Source organism: Rana temporaria, chromosome 8, assembly GCF_905171775.1.
Source record: "Rana temporaria chromosome 8, aRanTem1.1, whole genome shotgun sequence".
Taxonomy (NCBI): Eukaryota; Metazoa; Chordata; class Amphibia; order Anura; family Ranidae; genus Rana; species Rana temporaria.
The window spans coordinates 47,756,523-47,777,084 of record NC_053496.1 but is presented as its reverse complement, the minus strand read 5'-3'; the positions used below and the strand labels follow the sequence as shown (position 1 = coordinate 47,777,084).

Below are 20,562 nucleotides of genomic sequence, written 5' to 3'. Positions count from 1 at the left end.
ACAGCACCAATCAGTTTAGTTTTCCAAACCATCACTGCCCTGTATTGGCTCTGTGGCTCTGTACAGCAGAGAAGCAGGAAACATGCAAAAACGAAACTAGAAACTACAGGTACATTATATGATTGATTTTTATCTATTTTTAATCGTTTTTAAAAGGAATCAGTTAACTATTATGTCTCTATACCCTGTAAACAGTCATTTTAGAAAAAAAACATTTTTTTTATTCACAACTCCTTTAAGGCCTTGTTCACATGTCATACTGACAGTGGAAGTTCAGCCTATTCCCAACTAAGCTTAGCCATATCAATACCAGGCACTTTCACCCCCTTCCTGCTAAATGGCACTGTTGTTGGCACTGATTGGCAGTTTTAGGGGCACTGAAAGGCGTTTATAGAGGGGGACAGGCTGGCAATGGGCACTGATTGCCAGCTGATGGGCACCTTTTGATGGGGGCTGTGCTGATAATCAATGTGCTGATTATCAGCACAGACCCCCCCCCTCTCTAACAGGGAGAGCCGCAGATCAGCTCTCCCTGTCAGCCTAAACCGAGGAAAGCCGTTAACTGCCACTTCCTGGTTCACGGGATGATCAGCTGTGATTGGTCACAGCTGATCATGTGGTAAGAAGCCTTTGTCAGAGGCTCCATACCACGATCGGAGTGACAGACCTCACCTCCGATGGCCCCACTGCGCCTCCTCGCGGTCTCTGTTATCCTGATCACGTCATATGATGTCCGGACAGGATAAGAACCACTTTGCCGCTGTCATTTTGCTATACGGCGGGCGGCAAGTGGTTAAAGCAGAACTTTACCCATAGCAACTTATTATTATCATTATACAGGATTTCTATAGCGCCAACAGTTTTGCGCATCACTTTGCAATATAAAGGGAGATGATACTGAAACAATACAATTCAATACAAGCAAGAGGGTTAAGAGGGCCCTGCTCCTCCTGGGAGCTTACCATCGATTAGGGAGGGACTGGTGGAAGAAAAGGTAGTAACTGAGGGATGAACTGATGGGATAAAGAGAAGATTGAGATAATAGTTGAAGGCAGGATAGGCCTCCCCGAAGAAATGAGTTTTCAGTCAGGGATGATGGTCTAAAAGAAAGTGGAGAGAGTAGGAGAGAGATGGCTGTACAGATTGGGGTAGGTAGTTGCAGAGGATAGGAGAGGCTATGGAGAAGTCCTGGAGGCAAGCATGGGAGAAGATGAGACAAGGGAGCTAGAGAGCAGCAGCAGCGGGGGGAGGTGGTCTTGGGAGGAGGAGGAGCAAAGAGGTTTAACGGATGATATTTGGAGAGAAGATTGGTGATAGAAGCTCAGGGACGACTTGTAAATGGCTTTGTATGTTCTTGTTAATGTTAGATCTGTTGCTTAGTGAATTCACCCGTCAGATGAATCTTATGATTACCCGGAGATCCACTACACATACCCATAGAGCTTATAGCTCAGTGGTAGTGTGCTTACCTTCCATAGCCTTCTTTTTGGGTTCAAGCCTCCCTGTGGGCAACTCTCCTATTTTCACACAAAATTAACAACAATTACACCTTTTCACACCAAAACTACACACATTACTCCAACATCACTTTTGGCACCATTCACATTGATACAGCCACATTACTCATACAAAACTCCACTGATTACTCTGAAAATTACACTGCCAGGGAAGGGGTTAACACCAGGGGGAAAAAATATCTTCCCTAGTGACTGATTTTAACTGTAGGGGGGAGGCCACCCACAACAAGACGACACCGATGTGTCTTCCCACTACAGAGGAACACACATCCGTCTCCTCACCTGACAGGGCCCGTGGATCTGTGTGTGTTTACACACACAGATCCACGGTCCTGCCGTCATCGTGGGCAATCGCGGGTGCCCGGCGGACATGGCGCCCGCCGGGCACTGGGTCCCGAGCGATGCCGTGCACCCCCAGGCAGGCCGGGAAGCCCAGGACGTCATATGACGTCCACCCACGATGGAAGATCCCATCTGTGGACGTCATATGACAATGGGCGGGTAGGGAAGTGTTTACAAGGGATGGTGACACGTCGCCAAACGCCATGGACCACGGGGTAATTTTTCTGCAGTCGCACTTCTATGTCTCCTATCTGCCTTTCACCTGCCCTCTGAAAAGCGATCACTTTCAGAGGGCCAGCAAGGTCTGGTGTCGGTGCGAGCGTAGATGGGGTTTTCAGAGGCCTTTTCCTCATGTTTGTACCTATGACTCAGAGTACAGGAGTGAAATACAAGTAACCATCCATGCGGGGGTTGTACAAAGGGCACCCAACATAAAACATGGTAATTACTGTTAAAGTTCATCTTAAAAAGTCCTGCTACATATAAGCATACACATAGGAAAATGTCATTACACTTCATAGCATTTATGGCAGTTAAAAAACATCAGAATATAAAACAAGGTAACTTCTCATACAATGACACATTTCTTAATTTCGGCATGTCCTTCAAAGTTTTCAATGTCCACATCCTCTACTTATGTATGACTATAATACTGGCAGAAGCTTGACATGAGTTTTTCAGTTAAAAGTGTAAATCAAGTAATCAACTCACTGAGTTGAGGTTTTTTGAGAAGAAACATCTGTTCTTTTTCCATAGTGGGGCTCTTACCCCAGGAAATTATTAATATTTCTTAGAGTTAAAGTATCTCTTAAATTTCACAAATTAAATGTAAATATCAGACATGGTGTATTTCCCCCTCGTCGTCAATGTGGACGGTTTGAGAGGTTTGTGCTTGTAGTCTTTGTAGGGGTATTGACCTTAAGATTTCCCAGCCACGTCCACTGTTCTTCTTGACCACTGGCGCTTCCTGTCCTAAAGACAGAAGCCTGTACATAGATGGTTCCCTGTATACTTGTGGTATGTCCAAACAAGTAATATCTGAAGAACTTTGTGTCCTGGCTTTGTCCTCGTCACTGTGGATGGCTTGAGAGGTTTCTACTTGTAATTGTTGTAAGGGAATTGACCTTAAGATCTTCCAGCCGTGTCCATTGGCCTTTCTAAACATTGTCACTTCCTGTTCTAAAGACTGAAGCCCAGGCCTAGATGGTTCCACACATACTTGTGGTATGTCCAAATGAGCCATATGTGAAGCACTTTGGGTACTGGTTGCGCCCTCATGTAGCAACCCACTTGGTGTTTGAGAAGTTTTTAATGGATCACTTTGTGATTCATTTGCCTCGCTCACCATCAATTTGGGCAGATCTGACCTTACGGCTTGGTCTTCTTTCAAGTCATTTGAGGTTTTCTTGTGCGAGTTACTGTTTTCTTCTTGTCCTTGGAAAGCTTCAACATAACGACGGATCTTCTGCTGACTAAGGTCCTTTCTTACCACCACCCTGTAATACCAGAAGATTAGGTTAGAGTGTTTTGTCTTTTGTTTTTCTCTTTATGCAATTACTGACCCTCTTTATCCAAAAGAAGATGGTGTAAAGTGCACTTGTCTACAAGTATGAAAATGTAGAACATCTGTGAGTATGGTTACTAGTGGCATTTAGCTACCCATACCTAATTTATTACTGGTGTATTGAGGTCAGGGCTGGTGCTACAACTAGGCCTAGGGCACCCAGCCACTGGTGTTCCTACTCTCTTCTCTCTGCAGCAAGCAACTAGGTCTCACCATCAGCAGGGAGTCGGCCCCCCATTCACACATAGTGTCAGAGGCTGAGCTATGGCGGAGAACTGTGTCTGTGTCCCGAATGAATGGTAGCAATCAAACATTCATTGATGGGCGCTGGTGAGGTTGCATTTGATGGGCACTGGTGAAGCTGCATTTGATGGGCGCTGGTAGGCTGCATTTGATGGGCTCTGGTGAGGCTGCACTGATGGGCACTGGTGAGGCTGCATTTAATGGAGCCAAGGGGGGCGGCAAAATGAGGCTTCATCTATGGTGTCAAAAATCCTTGCACCAGCCCTGATTGAGGTTATGTTTATGTTGGCTCTGTTGACAATATGGCATGGTAAGGGGAGTTAAGCAAGTGTTAGCTACCATTTTGGAGCAACCCCTCCTGTAGTGATGTAATGGGGGAGTTAGTACCTATATAAATGCCAGCTGTGGGAGGGGCCCAGAGAGTTCAGGGTATGTGAACAGTACACCTCAGAGCTGCAAGATGTGAGCCTGTACTGAGCTGAGCTAAAGGGTCCTATACAGGCCTGGGAATGAGCATGACATCTTGGAGTGTGCCTGGCCGGGCAAAGCTATACAAGGGACATTAGGAAGATACTGGTATACTGACGGAAGCACCTTGCACCTTTAAATAGCCTTGCAGGATAAATGTCATTGTTGTATGTGTGTGCTGTAATCTATTTTGTACTGCTTGTTGGTCTTATAGTAGCACCATCTTAACCACTTAAGACCCGGACCAAAATCCAGCTAAAGGACCCGGCCAGGTTTTGCGATTCGCCACTGCGATGCTTTAACAGACAATTGCGCGGTCGTGCGACGTGGCTCCCAAACAAAATTGGCGTCCTTTTTTCCCCACAAATAGAGCTTTCTTTTGGTGGTATTTGATCACCTCTGCGGTTTTTATTTTTTGCGCTATAAACAAAAAAAGAGCGACAATTTGGAAAAAAATTCAATATTTTTTACTTTTTGCTATAATAAATATCCCCCAAAAATATATAAAAAAATCATTTTTTTTCCTCAGTTTAGGCCGATAAGTATTCTTCTACCTATTTTTGGTAAAAAAAAAATATTGCAATAAGCGTTTATCGGTTGGTTATAGCGTTTACAAAATAGGGGATAATTTTATTGCATTTTTATAAAAAATAGTATTTGGGACTTGTCATTTTCACAGCAAAATATGCATTTAAAATTCATTGTTTATTGTGAAAATTACAGTTGCAGTTTGGGAGTTAACCCCATCAGCGCCCCCTGTGGTTATGTGTGACCTGAAGTGTGTTTACAACTGTAGGGGGGTGTGGCTGTAGGTGTGACGTCATCGATTATGTATCCCTATAAAAGGGATCACACGACTGATGACGCCGCCACAGTGAAGAAGGGGAAAGCCGTGTTACACACGGCTCTCCCCGTTCTTCAGCTCCGGGGACCGATAGCAAGACTCCAGCGGCGATCGGGTCTGTGGGTCCCGCGGTCCCGGAGCTTCGGACCGGGTCGCGGGCGCGCGCCCGCAACTGGACAATGGCACAGCACGTAGCTGTACGTGCATGTGCCCAGCCGTGCCATTCTGCCGACGTATATGTGCAGGAGGCGGTCCTTAAGTGGTGAAGATTGCTTTCACACTATGCCGCCCCGAGCGTCAGCGGTAAATTAGCAGCTATTTTACCGTTGGATTTTCAGTGCATTTCGGCCGCTAGCGGGGCGCTTTTAAGCCCCACTAGTGGCCAAGAAAGGGTTAAAACTGCCAGCAATGCGCTGCTACAGATTTCAATGGGCAGCAGCGCATTAAGAGCAGTGAGTTCACCGCTCCTAATGCGCTCCAAAGAAGCTGCTGGCAGGACTTTTTCTGACGCCCTGCCAGTGCACCGCTCCAGTGTGAAAGCCTGAGGGCTTTCACACTGGAGTGAATAGAGCAGCTGTTTAAGGGCAGATTGCAGACGCTATTTTTAACGCTATAGCGCCTGCAAAACACCCTCGGTGTGAAAGGGGTCTAAATGAAAACACATTTTAGGGTGTGCCCCCCAAGAATGTTTTTGTATAGTCAATTGAGGTGGTTAAAAATTGCAGATAAAAAAAATAATCTTTTATGTATTTTGCAAATAATGTTAGTGATTTTATAAAAGACAAATTGAAGAAGATATTTACATGGAAAGAACAGAGAAACAACATGCTCCATGAAGTTGGACTTTTAGGGGTACAACATGAGGCTGACAAGATTAGAAAAACATAATTTATTATATCCATTAAAATAACATATGCAAAGTATAAAAGACACCTAAAGAAGATGAGTACATAAACCACTGCCCTTAAAACCTGGACTAAACACCTGCCAGCTGTTAATTGTCACAAAATAATAGATAAATGTATCTGATAATGTATGTCAAGGAGTCCTCTCCAGAGTCACCATTAACGCATTTTGTGGTGGGCGCTGCTTCTTCAGGATGAGGTGGTGTATTTAGTATTGCACTATATCATAATGAAAATACAACAAATTATTATTACGAATACAACTCTCAACATTTTTTAATCAATACTGTAAAACAGAGAGTATTGGGTGTGCTCACATTTTTTTAGGCATCCTGGTAACTGTGTTCAAAGAGAGGTCTTGGGGGCAAACAAAGGGGACTTGGGAGTCGCAACACCTTGGATCCATCAGGGGGTTGCAAATTGCTGAACGGCCAATACCTTACAATAATATGATATCACATAAATGTCTCATCTGTTATAAATTTCATTTATATATCCTATGTCCCAGTACTTACAAGCTCTGGTAGTGGGACATCCAAGAGGATAAACATTACAAGTAACCATCCATGTGGGGGTTGTACAAAGGGCACCCAACATAAAACATGGTAATCACTGTTAAAGTTCATCTTAAAAAGTCCTGCTACATAGGAAAATGTCATTACACTTCACAGCATTTATGGCAGTTAAAAAACATCAGACTATAAAACAAGGTAACTTCTCGTACAATGACACATTTCAGCATGTCCTTCAAAGTTTTCAATGTCCACATCCTCTACTTATGTATGACTATAATACTGGCAGAAGCTTGACATGAGTTTTTCAGTTAAAAGTGTAAATCAAGTAATCAACTCACTGAGTTGAGGTTTTTTGAGAAGAAACATCTGTTCTTTTTCCATAGTGGGGCTCTCACCCCAGGAAATTATTAATATTTCTTAGAGTTAAAGTATCTCTTAAATTTCACAAATTAAATGTAAATATCAGACATGGTGTATTTCCTCCTCGTCGTCAATGTGGACGGTTTGAGAGGTTTGTGCTTGTAGTCTTTGTAGGGGTATTGACCTTAACATTTCCCAGCCACGTCCACTGTTCTTCTTGACCACTGGCGCTTCCTGTTCTAAAGACAGAAGCCTGTACCTAGATGGTTCCCTGTATACTTGTGGTATGTCCAAACAAGTAATATCTGAAGAACTTTGTGTCCTGGCTTTGTCCTCGGCACTGTGGATGGCTTGAGAGGTTTCTACTTGTAATTGTTGTAAGGGAATTGACCTTAAGATCTTCCGGCCATGTCCATTGGCCTTTCTAAACATTGTCACTTCCTGTTCTAAAGACTGAAGCCCAGGCCTAGATGGTTCCACACATACTTGTGGTATGTCCAAATGAGCCATATGTGAAGCACTTTGGGTACTGGTTGCGCCCTCATGTAGCAACCCACTTGGTGTTTGAGAAGTTTTTAATGGATCACTTTGTGATTCATTTGCCTCGGTCACCATCAATTTGGGCAGATCTGACCTTACGGCTTGGTCTTCTTTTAAGTCATTTGAGGTTTTCTTGTGCGAGTTACTGTTTTCTTCTTGTCCTTGGAAAGCTTCAACATAACGACGGATCTTCTGCTGACTAAGGTCCTTTCTTACCACCACCCTGTAATACCAGAAGATTAGGTTAGAGTGTTTTGTCTTTTGAGATTTGTGTTTTGTTTTCATTTTGCAATAATTCTCTTTATGCAATTACTGACCCCCTTTATCCAAAAGAAGATGGTGTAAAGTGCACTTGTCTACAAGTATGAAAATGTAGAACATCTGTGAGTATGGTTACTAGTGGCATTTAGCTACCCATACCTATCAAACAATTTATTACTGGTGTATTGAGGTCAGGGCTGGTGCTACAACTAGGCCTAGGGCACCCAGCCACTGGTGTTCCTACACTCTTCTCTCTGCAGCAAGATACTAGTCTTACCATCAGCAGGGAGTCAGGCCCCCCATTCGCACATAGTGTCAGAGGCTGAGCTATGGTGGAGAACTGTGTCTGTGTCCCGAATGAATGGTAGCAATCAAACATTCATTGATGGGCGCTGGTGAGGTTGCATTTGATGGGCACTGGTGAAGCTGCATTTGATGGGCGCTGGTAGGCTGCATTTGATGGGCGCTGGTGAGGCTGCACTGGTGAGGCTGCATTTAATGGAACCAAGGGGGGCGGCAAAATGAGGCTTCATCTATGGCATGGGTGCTCAACCTGTGGCTCTCCAGCTGTTTCAGAACTACAATTCCCATGAGGCATTGCAAGCTACTGACTGTTACAAGCATGACTCCCAAAGGCAGAGGCATGATGGGACTTTAAGTTCTGCAACAGCTGGAGAGCCACAGGTTGAGCACCCATGATTATGGTGTCAAAAATCCTTGCACCAGCCCTGATTGAGGTTATGTTTATGTTGGCTCTGTTGACAATATGGCATGGTAAGGGGAGTTAAGCAAGTGTTAGCTACCATTTTAGAGCAACCCCTCCTGTAGTGATGTAATGGGGGAGTTAGTACCTATATAAATGCCAGCTGTGGGAGGGGCCCAGAGAGTTCAGAGTATGTGAACAGTACACCTCAGAGCTGCAAGATGTGGGCCTGTACTGAGCTGAGCTAAAGGGCCCTATACAGGCCTGGGAATGGGCATGACATCTTGGAGTGTGCCTGGCTGGGCAAAGCTATAGAAGGGACATTAGGAAGATACTGGTATACTGACGGAAGCACCTTGCCCCCCTGACCCTCAAATGTGGGTCTTGTGACTCAGTAATAGAAGCCTAGGGTTGTGAACTTAGTATATGTAGGGAAGTGGTCCCAACTTTGTGGTGATCCGAAGGAGAGTGATGGAGAAGAGGAGATCGTTTAAGTAAAAGATGTGTACTTGTCCTTGCACTAGAATTTAAGTTTGCACATGGTGTTGTGCGCCAAAGATTATGATAGTATGTCAAATGTCACGGACAGTAAAGTGAAGTTGCAAAGTTGCAATAAAATGCTCAACATGCATTTGTATGTGGATGTTTTCCTTTTTGTTTAATAATAAAATGATTTTAAAGGTTCCATTTTCTTTTTATTAAAAAAATAAACAGGTTATACTTACCTGCTCTGTGCAGGGTTTTGCACAGAGCAGCCCTGGTCTTCCTCTTCTCAAGTCCCCTTCTTGCGCTCCTGGCTCCTCCCTCTGTTAAGTGCCCCCACAGAAAGATGCTTTCTATGGGGGCACTCTTGTGAACTTGCTCCCGAGCCACCCTGTCTGCATCTATTTACACAGACAGTGGGGCTCGGCCATGTCTCCCGCTCCCTCATCATAGGATTTGATTGACAGGAGCGGGAGCCAATGGTTTCCACTGCTATCAATCTGCCCTATGAGGAGGGTGAGAGCTGAGAGAGCCGTTGCTCTTATGCACATCACTGGATTGAGATTGGGCTGCAGTGGCATAACTAGAACCTTCAGGGTCCCAATGCAGGAAACCATGAAGGCCCCCCACCCCACGGTCGGGGCCCTTCCCTCCGAGCCCGGTAGTGGAACTCCAGGGCGTGGTCGTAATTATGACCTTTGTGACCCCTGTAGTACTGGTATCAGTAGCTTCCTTATTTTTGTTATTTTATTTATTTTTCTTTACAATATTATTTTTAACAATTTAGGAACCCCCGTGGGGAGGGTGGCTTTTTATAGATATCGGAGGTCCACTTTGAAACAGAGAATGAAACTGAGGACACAGCCCTAATCCTCCTCCTCTGCAGTCTCAGCTACACAGAATGAATGGACAGGAATAGCTCTGTAAAAAGCTTCCTGTCCATTCATAAACTGAAGCATAGTAAACACAGTTATGAATGGACAGAGTTTGTGATTGGTACGGACTCAGAAAAATACACATTTACCGTCCCCTTCCCCATCCTTCAGCCACCCTGCGCTGATACTGCTGCCCTACCACCCTCCCCCGTCTTCCAGCCACCCTACACTGGTACTGCTAGACCCCCCTCAATCATACTCCCACCCTGCGCTGATACTATTATTTGTTTACAACCCACCCACTACCACTGCCGTATGAGGTACATCGGTAGCAATAAAAGGGTTCAAATAAATCCTGGAGCTGTCTGCAAATCAGAGTTAAAAGGAAAAAAGCCAACTACAGCAATTCAACTCACCGTAAGTACCAGTGGTCTCCTAAGCCATATTCTGTGCCACAAATACCTGCTCGAGGCCAGAGGAATCGTGGGAGCTTTCTCTCCAACATTACTGCGGTTGCGGCAACCTGATAAAAAGAGAGATGAGATGCATGTATATCTTTACTATGACAGTGAATTAACTTGTACAATACACTTCAATTCATCAACTCAGTCTTGCTGCCTTAACTCCCCAACATTTCCAAAATTCGGCCCTTCCTGACAAAGGACACCACAACTTATTCCCTTCTCGGTTATTATATCCCACTTTCAGTACCGATCCTGACCTCCCTGGGGCCCTAAGCAAAATGACATGTCAATTAAAGTTGAGAAGCGGTGGGGGGCGCTGCCGACAGTGACATGTCACATTAAAGACTAAAGTTGAGAAGCAGGGAAGGGGGTGGTGTTCTGCTGTCGGAAATGACATCTTACATTAAATTGAAAATGACTTCTCACCAGGCGGGGCCTCTAGTAATTTGGGGGGCCCTCTGCAGCTTTGCGGTGCCCTAAGCGGCTTGCATAATGAGCCTATATGGCAGATCAGCCCTGCCCACTTTGACTACTGCAACTCCCTCACTTGCCTACGTTTACAAGGGCTATCCCCCCTTCAGTCTATTATGAATGCTGCTGTTAGACTTATACACCTTACTAACCGATCCGTGACTGCTGCCAATCCCTTCACTGTAGCGCAACATACACAATTCAAAATACTAACCACAACGTACAAAGATATCCACAACACTGCACCCCAAATACATCACTGACCTCATCTTGAGATATCGCTCAAATCGCCCTCTCTGCTCCTTCCAAGACCTCCTGTTCTCTAGCTCCTTTGTTACCTCCTCCCGTGCTCACCTCCAGGGCTTGTCCAGAACCTCTCTTCCCCTCTTAAACACCCTAACCCAGTATGTCCGGTCAGCTCCTGCCTTATCCACCTTTGGTCGATCCTTAAAAAACAATTTATTCAGGGAAGCCTATCAGGCCTTCACCTAAAAACTATACTTTAAGCGGGGGTTCACCCCAAAAAAATTTTTTAACATTAGATTGAGGCCAATTACTGGAGGCAGAATCGGGTGTTTTTTTTTAAATCAATGCAGTACTTACCGTTTTAGAGATAGATGTTCTCCGCTGCTTCCGGGTATGGTCTTCGGGACTGGGCGTTCCTATTTGATTGACAGCCTTCCGACGGTGGCATACAGCGTGTCACGAGTTGCCGAACGTCGGTGTGGCTCTATACGGCGCCTGCGCACCGACGTTCGGCTACTTTCGGAAACTGGTGACGCGCTGTATGCGACGGTCGGAAGGCTGTCAATCAAATAGGAACGCCCAGTTCTGCAGCCCATACCCGGAAGCGGCGGAGAACATCTATCTCTAAAACGGTAAGTATTGCATTGATTTTAAACAAAACACCCGATTCTGCCTCCAGTAATTAGCCTCAATCTAATGTTAAAAAATGATTTTTTGGGTGAACCTCCACTTTAAGTCCCCTACATCAGATCATTCCCTGTGGCTATTACCTTTTGTACCACCTGCCTCTCTCTTTAGATTGTAAGCTCCATGAGCAGAGCCTTCCTATTCCTTCTGTATTGGACTGTATTGTAATTGGACTGTGCCCATTTAGATTGTAAAGTGCTACGCAAACTGTTGACGCTACATAAATCCTGAATAATAATACAATTAATCTTTAGTTATCAACCCTTGTGCTACCTGAGCTCTCCACAGCTCATCCCTTTCCTGTGCCACCCTCCAATGAGTGTCTCCCATCATGGCGATCAGCAGATTCAGCATCAGGAGGTTGGCGAGGATGGTGAAGGAAAAATATATAACGTGGAAAATAAATGGAAGGTCCACATCATAGTTGGTGGGGGCGTTGATGACGTTGAGAAAAAACTCAAAGGTACTGAAAATAGTCATGAGGTAGTCGTAAAACCACCCAAACTGGTTGGGGTCTTCTGTCTGGAAGATGACATAAAATGCTGGCAGAAGGAAGACACAAACAGAGATTGATAAACATGATTAGTTACATTTTAATACAGAAGAAGAACCCTAAAAACTGTTTGAAAATACAGGCCAATGTGCATTCTGATGCATGGGAGTCACATTGTGGGAACAAGGGCTGCAGCAGTCGCAAGAACCAGCCTGGAAGAACAGGAGGATAACAGCTCTACTGGGGCAGGAGCGGATATGGGGAGCTGATTGTACATTATGGCAAATGTTGGTTTGACCGCATTACAATTCAATTCTGCTTTAATCTGGCCTCTTTGCAATCCCTGCCAAGATCAGCACATACAGCTCTATTGAAGGTTAGCAGGATTGTTCATCTGTGCTGTGTAACCCTTTCCCGTTTCATAAATTCTTCCAAACTTCCAAGACAGGCTTGACCTTGAGAAATGACTTAATACTGGCACTTTTTTTGTTTACAGCAGGATTGTCGTGTGGCAAGGAGGGTGTTCCATCATCACCAGCAACAGTATCCGGGATCATCATATAACCAACAAAAGTGTAATGGGGAGAATTGGGCTGTTATAGCAATTTGTGGCTATAAAACTGAATTTCTCAGGTCACAATTAAAAATAAAAAAAATGTTAATTATAGGGAAAGTTGGAACAAAACATTTCAGTATTTGCTAAATTCTGGAAAGTTCAATCACATGGTAGTCTCTTGGGGATTCCTGGGTTAGGGTTAGGTGAGATCTCTGCATTGGGTTCCCAGGTCTTCACACCTGCTGGGCCCATTACGAGGACTCATACAATCCCTGTTGGAGTTTTTATTTATTTTATATCATGGAAAATGTAACAAGAGGAATTAGGACACAAATGTAGGCAGAAGCACCCAAAACTCCCAGGCAAACAGGAGCAAGATTATAGCAGGGAGATCTCACACTTGTAATATCTAAGACATATGAGAAGCCAGGTACAAACTCACCAGACTCCACCCATATAATACAACAGTGATGGCGAACCTTGGCACCCCAGATGTTTTGGAACTACATTTCCCATGATGCTCAACTACACCACAGAGTGCATTAGCATCATGGGAAATGTAGTTCCAAAACATCTGGGGTGCCAAGGTTCGCCATCACTGTAATACAATTTTTGAGTCTACAGATTATTTAAGTTTTAAAATATACTGTATAGTTATAATTTATCTTCAGAATTCTTTACTTACTAGTTGCATATCCAAAAATGACCACAGCCATCAGCCAGCAAAACCGTAGCAAGTCTCCAAATATCATCTGCAGAAACCGAAACAGTTAGATCTCATACACTCACAATATTAGACCTCAGACAATTATCAAGGTCAGATATTATTTGTCTCCATACCTAATTGTGTGGCTTTTGACAAGTTTCTTTGCTTTACGTAAGGAGGAAATTAAAGAACTGCCTAAAAAGTAAACACCTTAAGGTCTAATAGTTGCTACCTTGTCAATGGCCTAACCTAAAGTATATAATACATGTCCCATGTTTCTCAACTCCTGAGTGTAACAGCATCCACAGAGTCCTACAGTCATGGGTAATCTAATCCCTATTGTGAGGGCCTGTGTTGACAGGTTTCTTTTTGCGTCAGATGGATTTTGCATTCCTATACAAGTCAATTAGGAATGAAAAAACTTTCTTGAAGCAGACAAAATGCAGGTTAGATGGTGGTCATAGATCAAGTGCACCTGTCCATAAATTCTGATTGATCTCAGAAGCATCACAAACCAATACCATTAACCAAAGCCCAACATCCATTAACACAGGTCTTAACTCTGCTATGTTCACTGCTAGGGTGCATGGTAGATATTCTTTCAAAATGTAAAACTGCATTGCAGCAGTGCTCCTCGGTGTGAATCCCAGCCAAGACGCTATCTGCAAGGAGTTCACAGATTCTTCCCATGCTTGCATGGGTTTTCTTTGGGTACTCCTGTTACCTCCCATACTCCAAAGACATTTTGGTAGGTTAACCTGCCTAGCGGTATTCCCGAGTCTGGCTCGGGGTGGAATTTCAGTACCATAAGCGGTAACCCCGAGACAGACCCGGGATCGCATTGCAGGATCCAGGCAAAGTTACTTACCTTGTCCCTGGATCCTGCAATGTGTCCCTGCTGTGTGAGCGAGCTCCTCCGCTTGATTCACACAGTGCCCGAGTGCCGAGCTCCTTTCCCTGCGACGTTGCGACGCACGGGGGCAGAGTTCGGCGCCAAATTCAAAAAAGTAAAAACACACAATACATACAGTATACTGTAATATTACAGATTACAGTACAGGCATACCCCACTTTTAAGTACACAATGGGACCAGAGCATGTATGTAAAACGAAAATGTACTTAAAGTGAAGCAATACCTTTTTTCACTTCTGGGGCGTTAGGGGCTGTGGTGGGGGTGTCAGGGGCTATAGTGGGGGTGTCGGGGACTGTAGTGGGGCGGTCAGGGAGTGTGTTTCCAAGTAGCGGGGAATCTGAACTATCCGTGCACGGATTACTCAGCTGCAGCTTTAGCTTGAGAGCCACTTTACATACACTCACGGGGGTATATCCTTACTCGCGAGTGTATGTAAAGTGAGTGTACTTAAAGCGGGGTATGCCTGTACTGTATAAAATAATTACACACCCCCTTTGCCCCTAGTGGCCTGTCCAGTGTCCTGCATGCACTTTTATATAATAAAGATGTTTTTTTTCTGCTTGGAAACTGGAGATTGTCCATAGCAACCAAAAAGTGTCCCTTTATGTCAAAAGTGGTTTTAGACAGCTAGAAAACAGCGATAATAAATTAGAATCACTTGCAGAATTGAGCGATAGTGATTTGTGGGGAAATTTGTATTCAGACACTAAAAGTAATGACAGCGACAATTCTGCAACTGAGCAAATTTCAGTGTTTTTGATTTGATTACATTATTGATTAATTTTTATTATTATATTATTATTTGTTATAATTATTTATAGTTATTTATTATATTATAATTTATGATTTTGTGTTTCAAAACTTTATCATACCCGGGATGTCTACTAGACTCTTGTTTGGACAGATTTAAGTGAGTTATTCCTAAGAATTACAGGCCTACAATATAAAACGCCAAATTTCCATGCAAAATAATGGTACCGCTTTTAGCACCTAAAATCTGACATATTCATACCGCCAGAGAAGTTAATAGGCTCCTGTCTAGATTGGCCCTAGTGTGTGTATGTTAGCATGTGAGATATGGACCTTGGGTTTTTCCTCATTAAAATGTTTTTTGTTTTTAAACTTGCTCATCAGGACCAACTTGTTTTTCCTTTCAGTTCATTTGATGGATGTGTTGCAAAAGAAAGCTCAACAGAACTGGGAACAATTTGCTTTGACAAGAACCTTTCCAACGTTTACTGTAGCCAATTCACAATGCAACATTTCTACATCAAGCCATTCACATTGATTGGTCCTATCAGGTTGTACATGTCCAGCCCAAAGCTTACTGCCGCATTCTCAAGTCAACTTACTTTATGGATCATGATGGTAAAAGGTCCAAGCATTTGAAATCCACGTGCAAAATACATGATGTAGCACCAGCCCAGCACAAGTAATATGCACATCGGCACCACCTCTCCATCCGTGTCTGTCAGTCGGAGAACCAGGGTCGCAAGCACCAAACAAGGGAAGGCGATTCTGTTGGCAGATACCATTTTAGCTGCTTTGCTCATATACACAAAATAAATATCAAAACCAAGAAACAACAAAAAAAAAACTGCACCTTTAGGTTACTTAAAGTAATTGGAAAGGCTAAGCACAGCAAAACAGCCCTCACTCACAACATTGCTATTTCTAAAGTTAATCTGTAGAAAACCGTCTAAATAAAAATATTTAGCCTTTGCTGTGCAGGCGCTGGGGTGCAGCGTGCCTCCGGGGCAGTGGAAGAGCACTGCCTTTTTTAGCCAAAGTGAGGCTGGGAGGATGAGAGGGGCTGCAGGGACTGGTCCACAGTTTCACTGTTGGACCTTCCTCATGGATGGGCGGAGGGAGCGTCTGACTTGCAGCTGCATCATGTAATTAGATGGGGTTCAAGCAATAACGCTTACTGGAACTGAAATTCAATGATAGCAATATAAAGTCAGCCCTACAGTGGAACTGGAAACTGGCAGAACAATTAAAGACACAGCCACAGTTAATAAAACATTTGCATAGTACAAAAGTGAAACTTAAAGCGGGGGTTCACCCAAAAAACACATTTTTAACATTAGATTGAGGCTAATTGTGGGAAGCACAATCGAGTACATACCTTTTTTAGAGATAGATGTTCTCCGCCGCTTCCGGGTATGGACTGCGGGACTGGGCGTTCCTATTTGATTGACAGGCTTCCGACCGTCGCATACAGCGCGTCACGAGTTGCCGTAAGTAGCCGAACGTCGGTGCGCAGGCGCCGTATAGAGCCGCACCGACGTTCGGCTTCTTTCGGCAACTCGTGACGCGATGTATGCGACGGTCGGAAACCTGTCAATCAAATAGGAACGCCCAGTCCCGAAGATCATACCCGGAAGCCGCGGAGAACATCTATCTCTAAAAAGGTATGTACTGCATTGATTTTTAAAAAAACACCAGATTGTGCTTCCCACAATTAGCCTCAATCTAATGTTAAAAAATTTTTTTCGGGTGAACCCCCGCTTTAATATGTGGAAAGCAAAGGGCAATTTTTATTTTTGACTGGAATTCCACTTTAAGGGCTTTTTTACACGTGTGATTAGGGAGTGGTAAATGTAAGTGGTGGAGCCACATTTTTACAGCTCAAGAAACCCCTATAAACCTGTGGAGGAACCCTAGTTCAGAATGGCTGGTCCAACCAATCATACATGTTTATGGAGAGATCTTGCTTAGGAAGATCTTCTGATCTGATGGACCTTTAGGCCAACTTACATACATTTCTTTCCCCTTGGTTCTTACATGATAAGTGTGAATGGTCCACCTTGAACAGCTTGTGTGAAGTACCTTGGATCTCTTATCTGAAACAGGTCTGGAATCTAAAGAGTTTCAAGAAATGTTTAAAATTAATGGAATAATTTTGAACTCCTTTTTCAATTCATTTTTCATCAACTGTCACAGCGTCTACCACAAAAAAATCCCCCAAATAGAGCTTTCTTTTGGTGGTATTTGATCACATCTGCGGTTTTAATTTTTTGCGCTATATGTTGTGCAGACAATTTTGAAAAAAACACATTTTGGACATTTTAATGGTCCCAACTTTGTGGGAACAGTTTGGGGATGGCCCCTTCCTGTTACAACATGACTGTGCACCAGTGCACAAAGCAAGGTCCATAAAGACATGGATGAGCGAGTTTGGGGAGGAGGAACTTGACTTGCCTGCACGCAACCCGACAGAACACCTTTGGGATGAATAAGAGCACCGTCTGTGAGCAAGGCCTTCTCTCCAACATCAAATGCACTTCTGGAAGAATGGTTATATATTCCCATAGATACACTCCTAAACCTTGTGGACAGCCTTCCCAGAAGAGTTGAAAATGTTATGGCTGCAAAGGGTGGGCCAACTCAATACTGAACCCTACAGACTACGACTGGGATGCAATTAAAGGAGTTCTCTGACCTAAAAGTTTTAACCCCCGCTGTAAAAAAATAGAAAATAAACTGTCACTTACCTGCCTACGATCCCCCGTTGTTCCGATATCGCCGTCCCGTTCTCCGGTCCCGGTCTCTTCCGCTTCCTGTGTGTCGGTGACTCATAGTGCGCTCAGCCTATCAGTGGCCGCGACGGGACATTGCTGCGGCCGCTGATAGGCTGAGCGCACTATGAGTCACCGACACACAGGAAGCGGAAGGGGCCCGGGACCGGAGAACGGGACGGCGATATCGGAACAACGGGGGATCGTAGGCAGGTAAGTGACAGTTTATTTTCTATTTTTTTACAGCCCGGGCACAGCGGGGGTTAAAACTTTTAGGTCAGAGAACTCCTTTAAAGTTCATGTAAAGGCAGGTGTCCCAATACTGTTGGTAATATAGTGTATCACGTGCTTGCAGCACATGTGATTAGGGTTTATATACACTTTAAGTATTCAAACACTAAAACATAAACGACCCCTTCTAAGTATTAGAATTACTGATCATTAGCGCAATTGGAAAGATTTGTCAAGACTGGTCACAGACCTTACCTATGGAGAAAAGGTCCCTTCACTGCACTTGTGCTATACTGTAAAGTCAGATATACCAATGATATTTCCACTCTGCTATTTTACGCACCATTCACCAGAGTCAGCTGTTCATCTATAGCTATAATAACATTTAGAGAAAATCTAATACAAAGACAGATGTTAGCCAATTAAATTCTGCATTTACCTTGAGAAATAAAAGAACAATTGCTCCGATAACACTAATTAGCTCTCCTGCCAGACGTAGGTGATCTTCAGAAGTGAGGTAGGATTCCTGGTGAGATGAAGAAGAAAATATTATGGTAAATAAGCAATGCGGGCAACAAGTTTTCCTATAGAACAGGCTTGAATTGGAAGCATTCATTGTGGGGGTGGGGAGATTGTTTAATTACGCTATGATAATGAAAGCTATAGACTGATTGGCTTCTTTGCACAGCTGCACCAGATTCTGTGTGCCCCCAATAGAGTTGCTAAGATTACCCAGGAAACACTGCTGAAGGAGGACTTCTGCAGTACCTCACCTCCACCACAAGATGCCCTCAGTCTCCTGAGTTAAAAGATGCCTGAGTTTCCGCATTCCTGGAGGACCGAGGAAACGTTGTGAGGGGAGGATGTCATGGGTGTCATAACACTACAGTCAATATGTATGGTGCAGAAAGCGGTCCTAAGTTTAACATGGCACTCACTTTATAATAAATAAATAATTATAATATACTACCAGAGAACCTTCAGGGGAGGCAGAAGGAGTAACTGGCAGGGCAGAATTGCCCAGTCCCATGTTGGGCTTTCAAGTAGAACTGATTGAACGTTTTAAACAGTGAGTAAATTTGGATTTTTGTTACCAAACTACAGATTTTCCATTCTTCAAAAAGTGATGATTTGTGACTAAGGGACATCTTTCAAATGTTAATCGTTGCCATCCAGTACCCAGAAATGTCTACCTTTGGTCTTTAATTCTTCCTGAAACATATGATTACACTTCCTGGTATGCGAGTATACCCAGGCACTGTGCCTACCACCTCATATCTGTATGTCTGCAGTTTGAGATCTAAGGCACTATTGCCTCTGATTGCTACTCTCAGGAGATTCAAAATAAGGTTTATTGTTGTCACCACTTTGCTGCTCACTGCTTTCCTTGCTGGATGTTCTGATATGAGGAAGGAAATGCCTGTGTCTACCAAGATGGTGGCTTAAGTTCACATAAAGACACAGTGGAGAATAAATCATATACAACATGTTCCTGGGGATGGCAAAAAGTGAGTGGTTCTTGTAGCAACTACCAGCTGGAGACCAGTAGCATCATAAGCAAGAGTATAATACACTGCTCAATTAAATTAAAGGAACACCTTTGAATCAGAACTCCTGGGATATTGATCTGGTCAGTTAAGTAGCAGAGGGGGAGGGGTGTGTACAGAGGGGGTTGTTAATCAGTTTCAGCTGCTTTGCTGTTAATTGAAATTAAAAACAGGCGCACTACATGGGCAACAATGAGACGACCTCCAAACCAGGAATGGTTTTACAGGTGGAGGTGTCTGACATTTTTTTCCCTACTCATCTTTTCTGGCTGTTTTTCACTAGTTTTGCATTTGGCTAGGGTCAGTGTCACTACTGGTAGCACCCCAAGCGATACTTGGACCCTATAAAGGTTGCACAGGCAGTCCAACTCCTCCAGGATGGCACATCAATACGTGTAATTGGCAGAAGGTTTTCCGTGTCTCCCAGCACAGTCTCAAGAGCATGGAGGAGATTCCAGGAGATGGGCAGTTACTCTACGAGAGTGGGACAGAGCCGTAGAAGGTCCTTAACCCATTAGCAGGACCGGTATCTGCTCCTTTGTGCAAGGAGGAACAGAATGAGCACTGCCAGAGCCCTACAAAATGACCTCCAGCAGGTCACTGGTGTGAATGTCTCTGACCAAACAATCAGAAACAGACTTCATAGGGGTGGCCTGAGGGACCGATATCCTCTAGTGCGCTCTGTGCTCACTGCCGAACACTGTGGAGCTCGATTGACATTTTCCATTGAACACTAGAATTGACAGGTCTGCCACTAGTGCCCCATGCTTTTCACAGATGAGAGCAGGTTCACCCTGAGCATATGTGACAGACGTGAAAGGGTCTGGAGAAGCCACAGAGAACTTTGTGCTGTCTGTAAAATCGTTCTGCATGACCGGTTTGGTGGTGGGTCAGTAATGGTCTGGAGAGGCATATCCATGGAAGGACGCAGAGACCTCTACAGGTTACACAATGGCACCCTGACTGCCATTAGGTATTTTCATTTTCATTTCCATCACATGATGTGCCATCCTTTCATTCCTAACACATTACCCAGTCCATATCAGTATAGATATCCAGCATGAAATTTTTGCCCGTTGAGATCTGATATGTTTTTAAAGTGTTCC

The 20,562-nt window shown here is 44.0% G+C and overlaps 1 protein-coding gene across 2 annotated transcripts in view; it reads right to left on the bottom strand.

Annotated features, from left to right (window-relative positions):
• Positions 1 to 6,627: 6,627 nt before the first annotated feature.
• Positions 6,628 to 20,562, bottom strand: part of LOC120946904 (transient receptor potential cation channel subfamily V member 5-like) — a 104,494-nt gene continuing 90,559 nt past the window's right edge. For both annotated transcript variants that reach the window (XM_040361727.1, XM_040361726.1), the window contains exons 10-16: positions 18,349 to 18,435; positions 16,945 to 17,021; positions 15,510 to 15,675; positions 13,223 to 13,289; positions 11,762 to 12,030; positions 10,037 to 10,143; positions 6,628 to 7,521 (exon numbers count right to left, since the gene is read on the bottom strand). In XM_040361727.1, the coding sequence (XP_040217661.1) occupies positions 6,861 to 7,521; positions 10,037 to 10,143; positions 11,762 to 12,030; positions 13,223 to 13,289; positions 15,510 to 15,675; positions 16,945 to 17,021; positions 18,349 to 18,435 (1,434 nt within the window). In that variant the 3' untranslated portion in view covers positions 6,628 to 6,860. The remainder of the gene's footprint in view (positions 7,522 to 10,036; positions 10,144 to 11,761; positions 12,031 to 13,222; positions 13,290 to 15,509; positions 15,676 to 16,944; positions 17,022 to 18,348; positions 18,436 to 20,562) is intronic.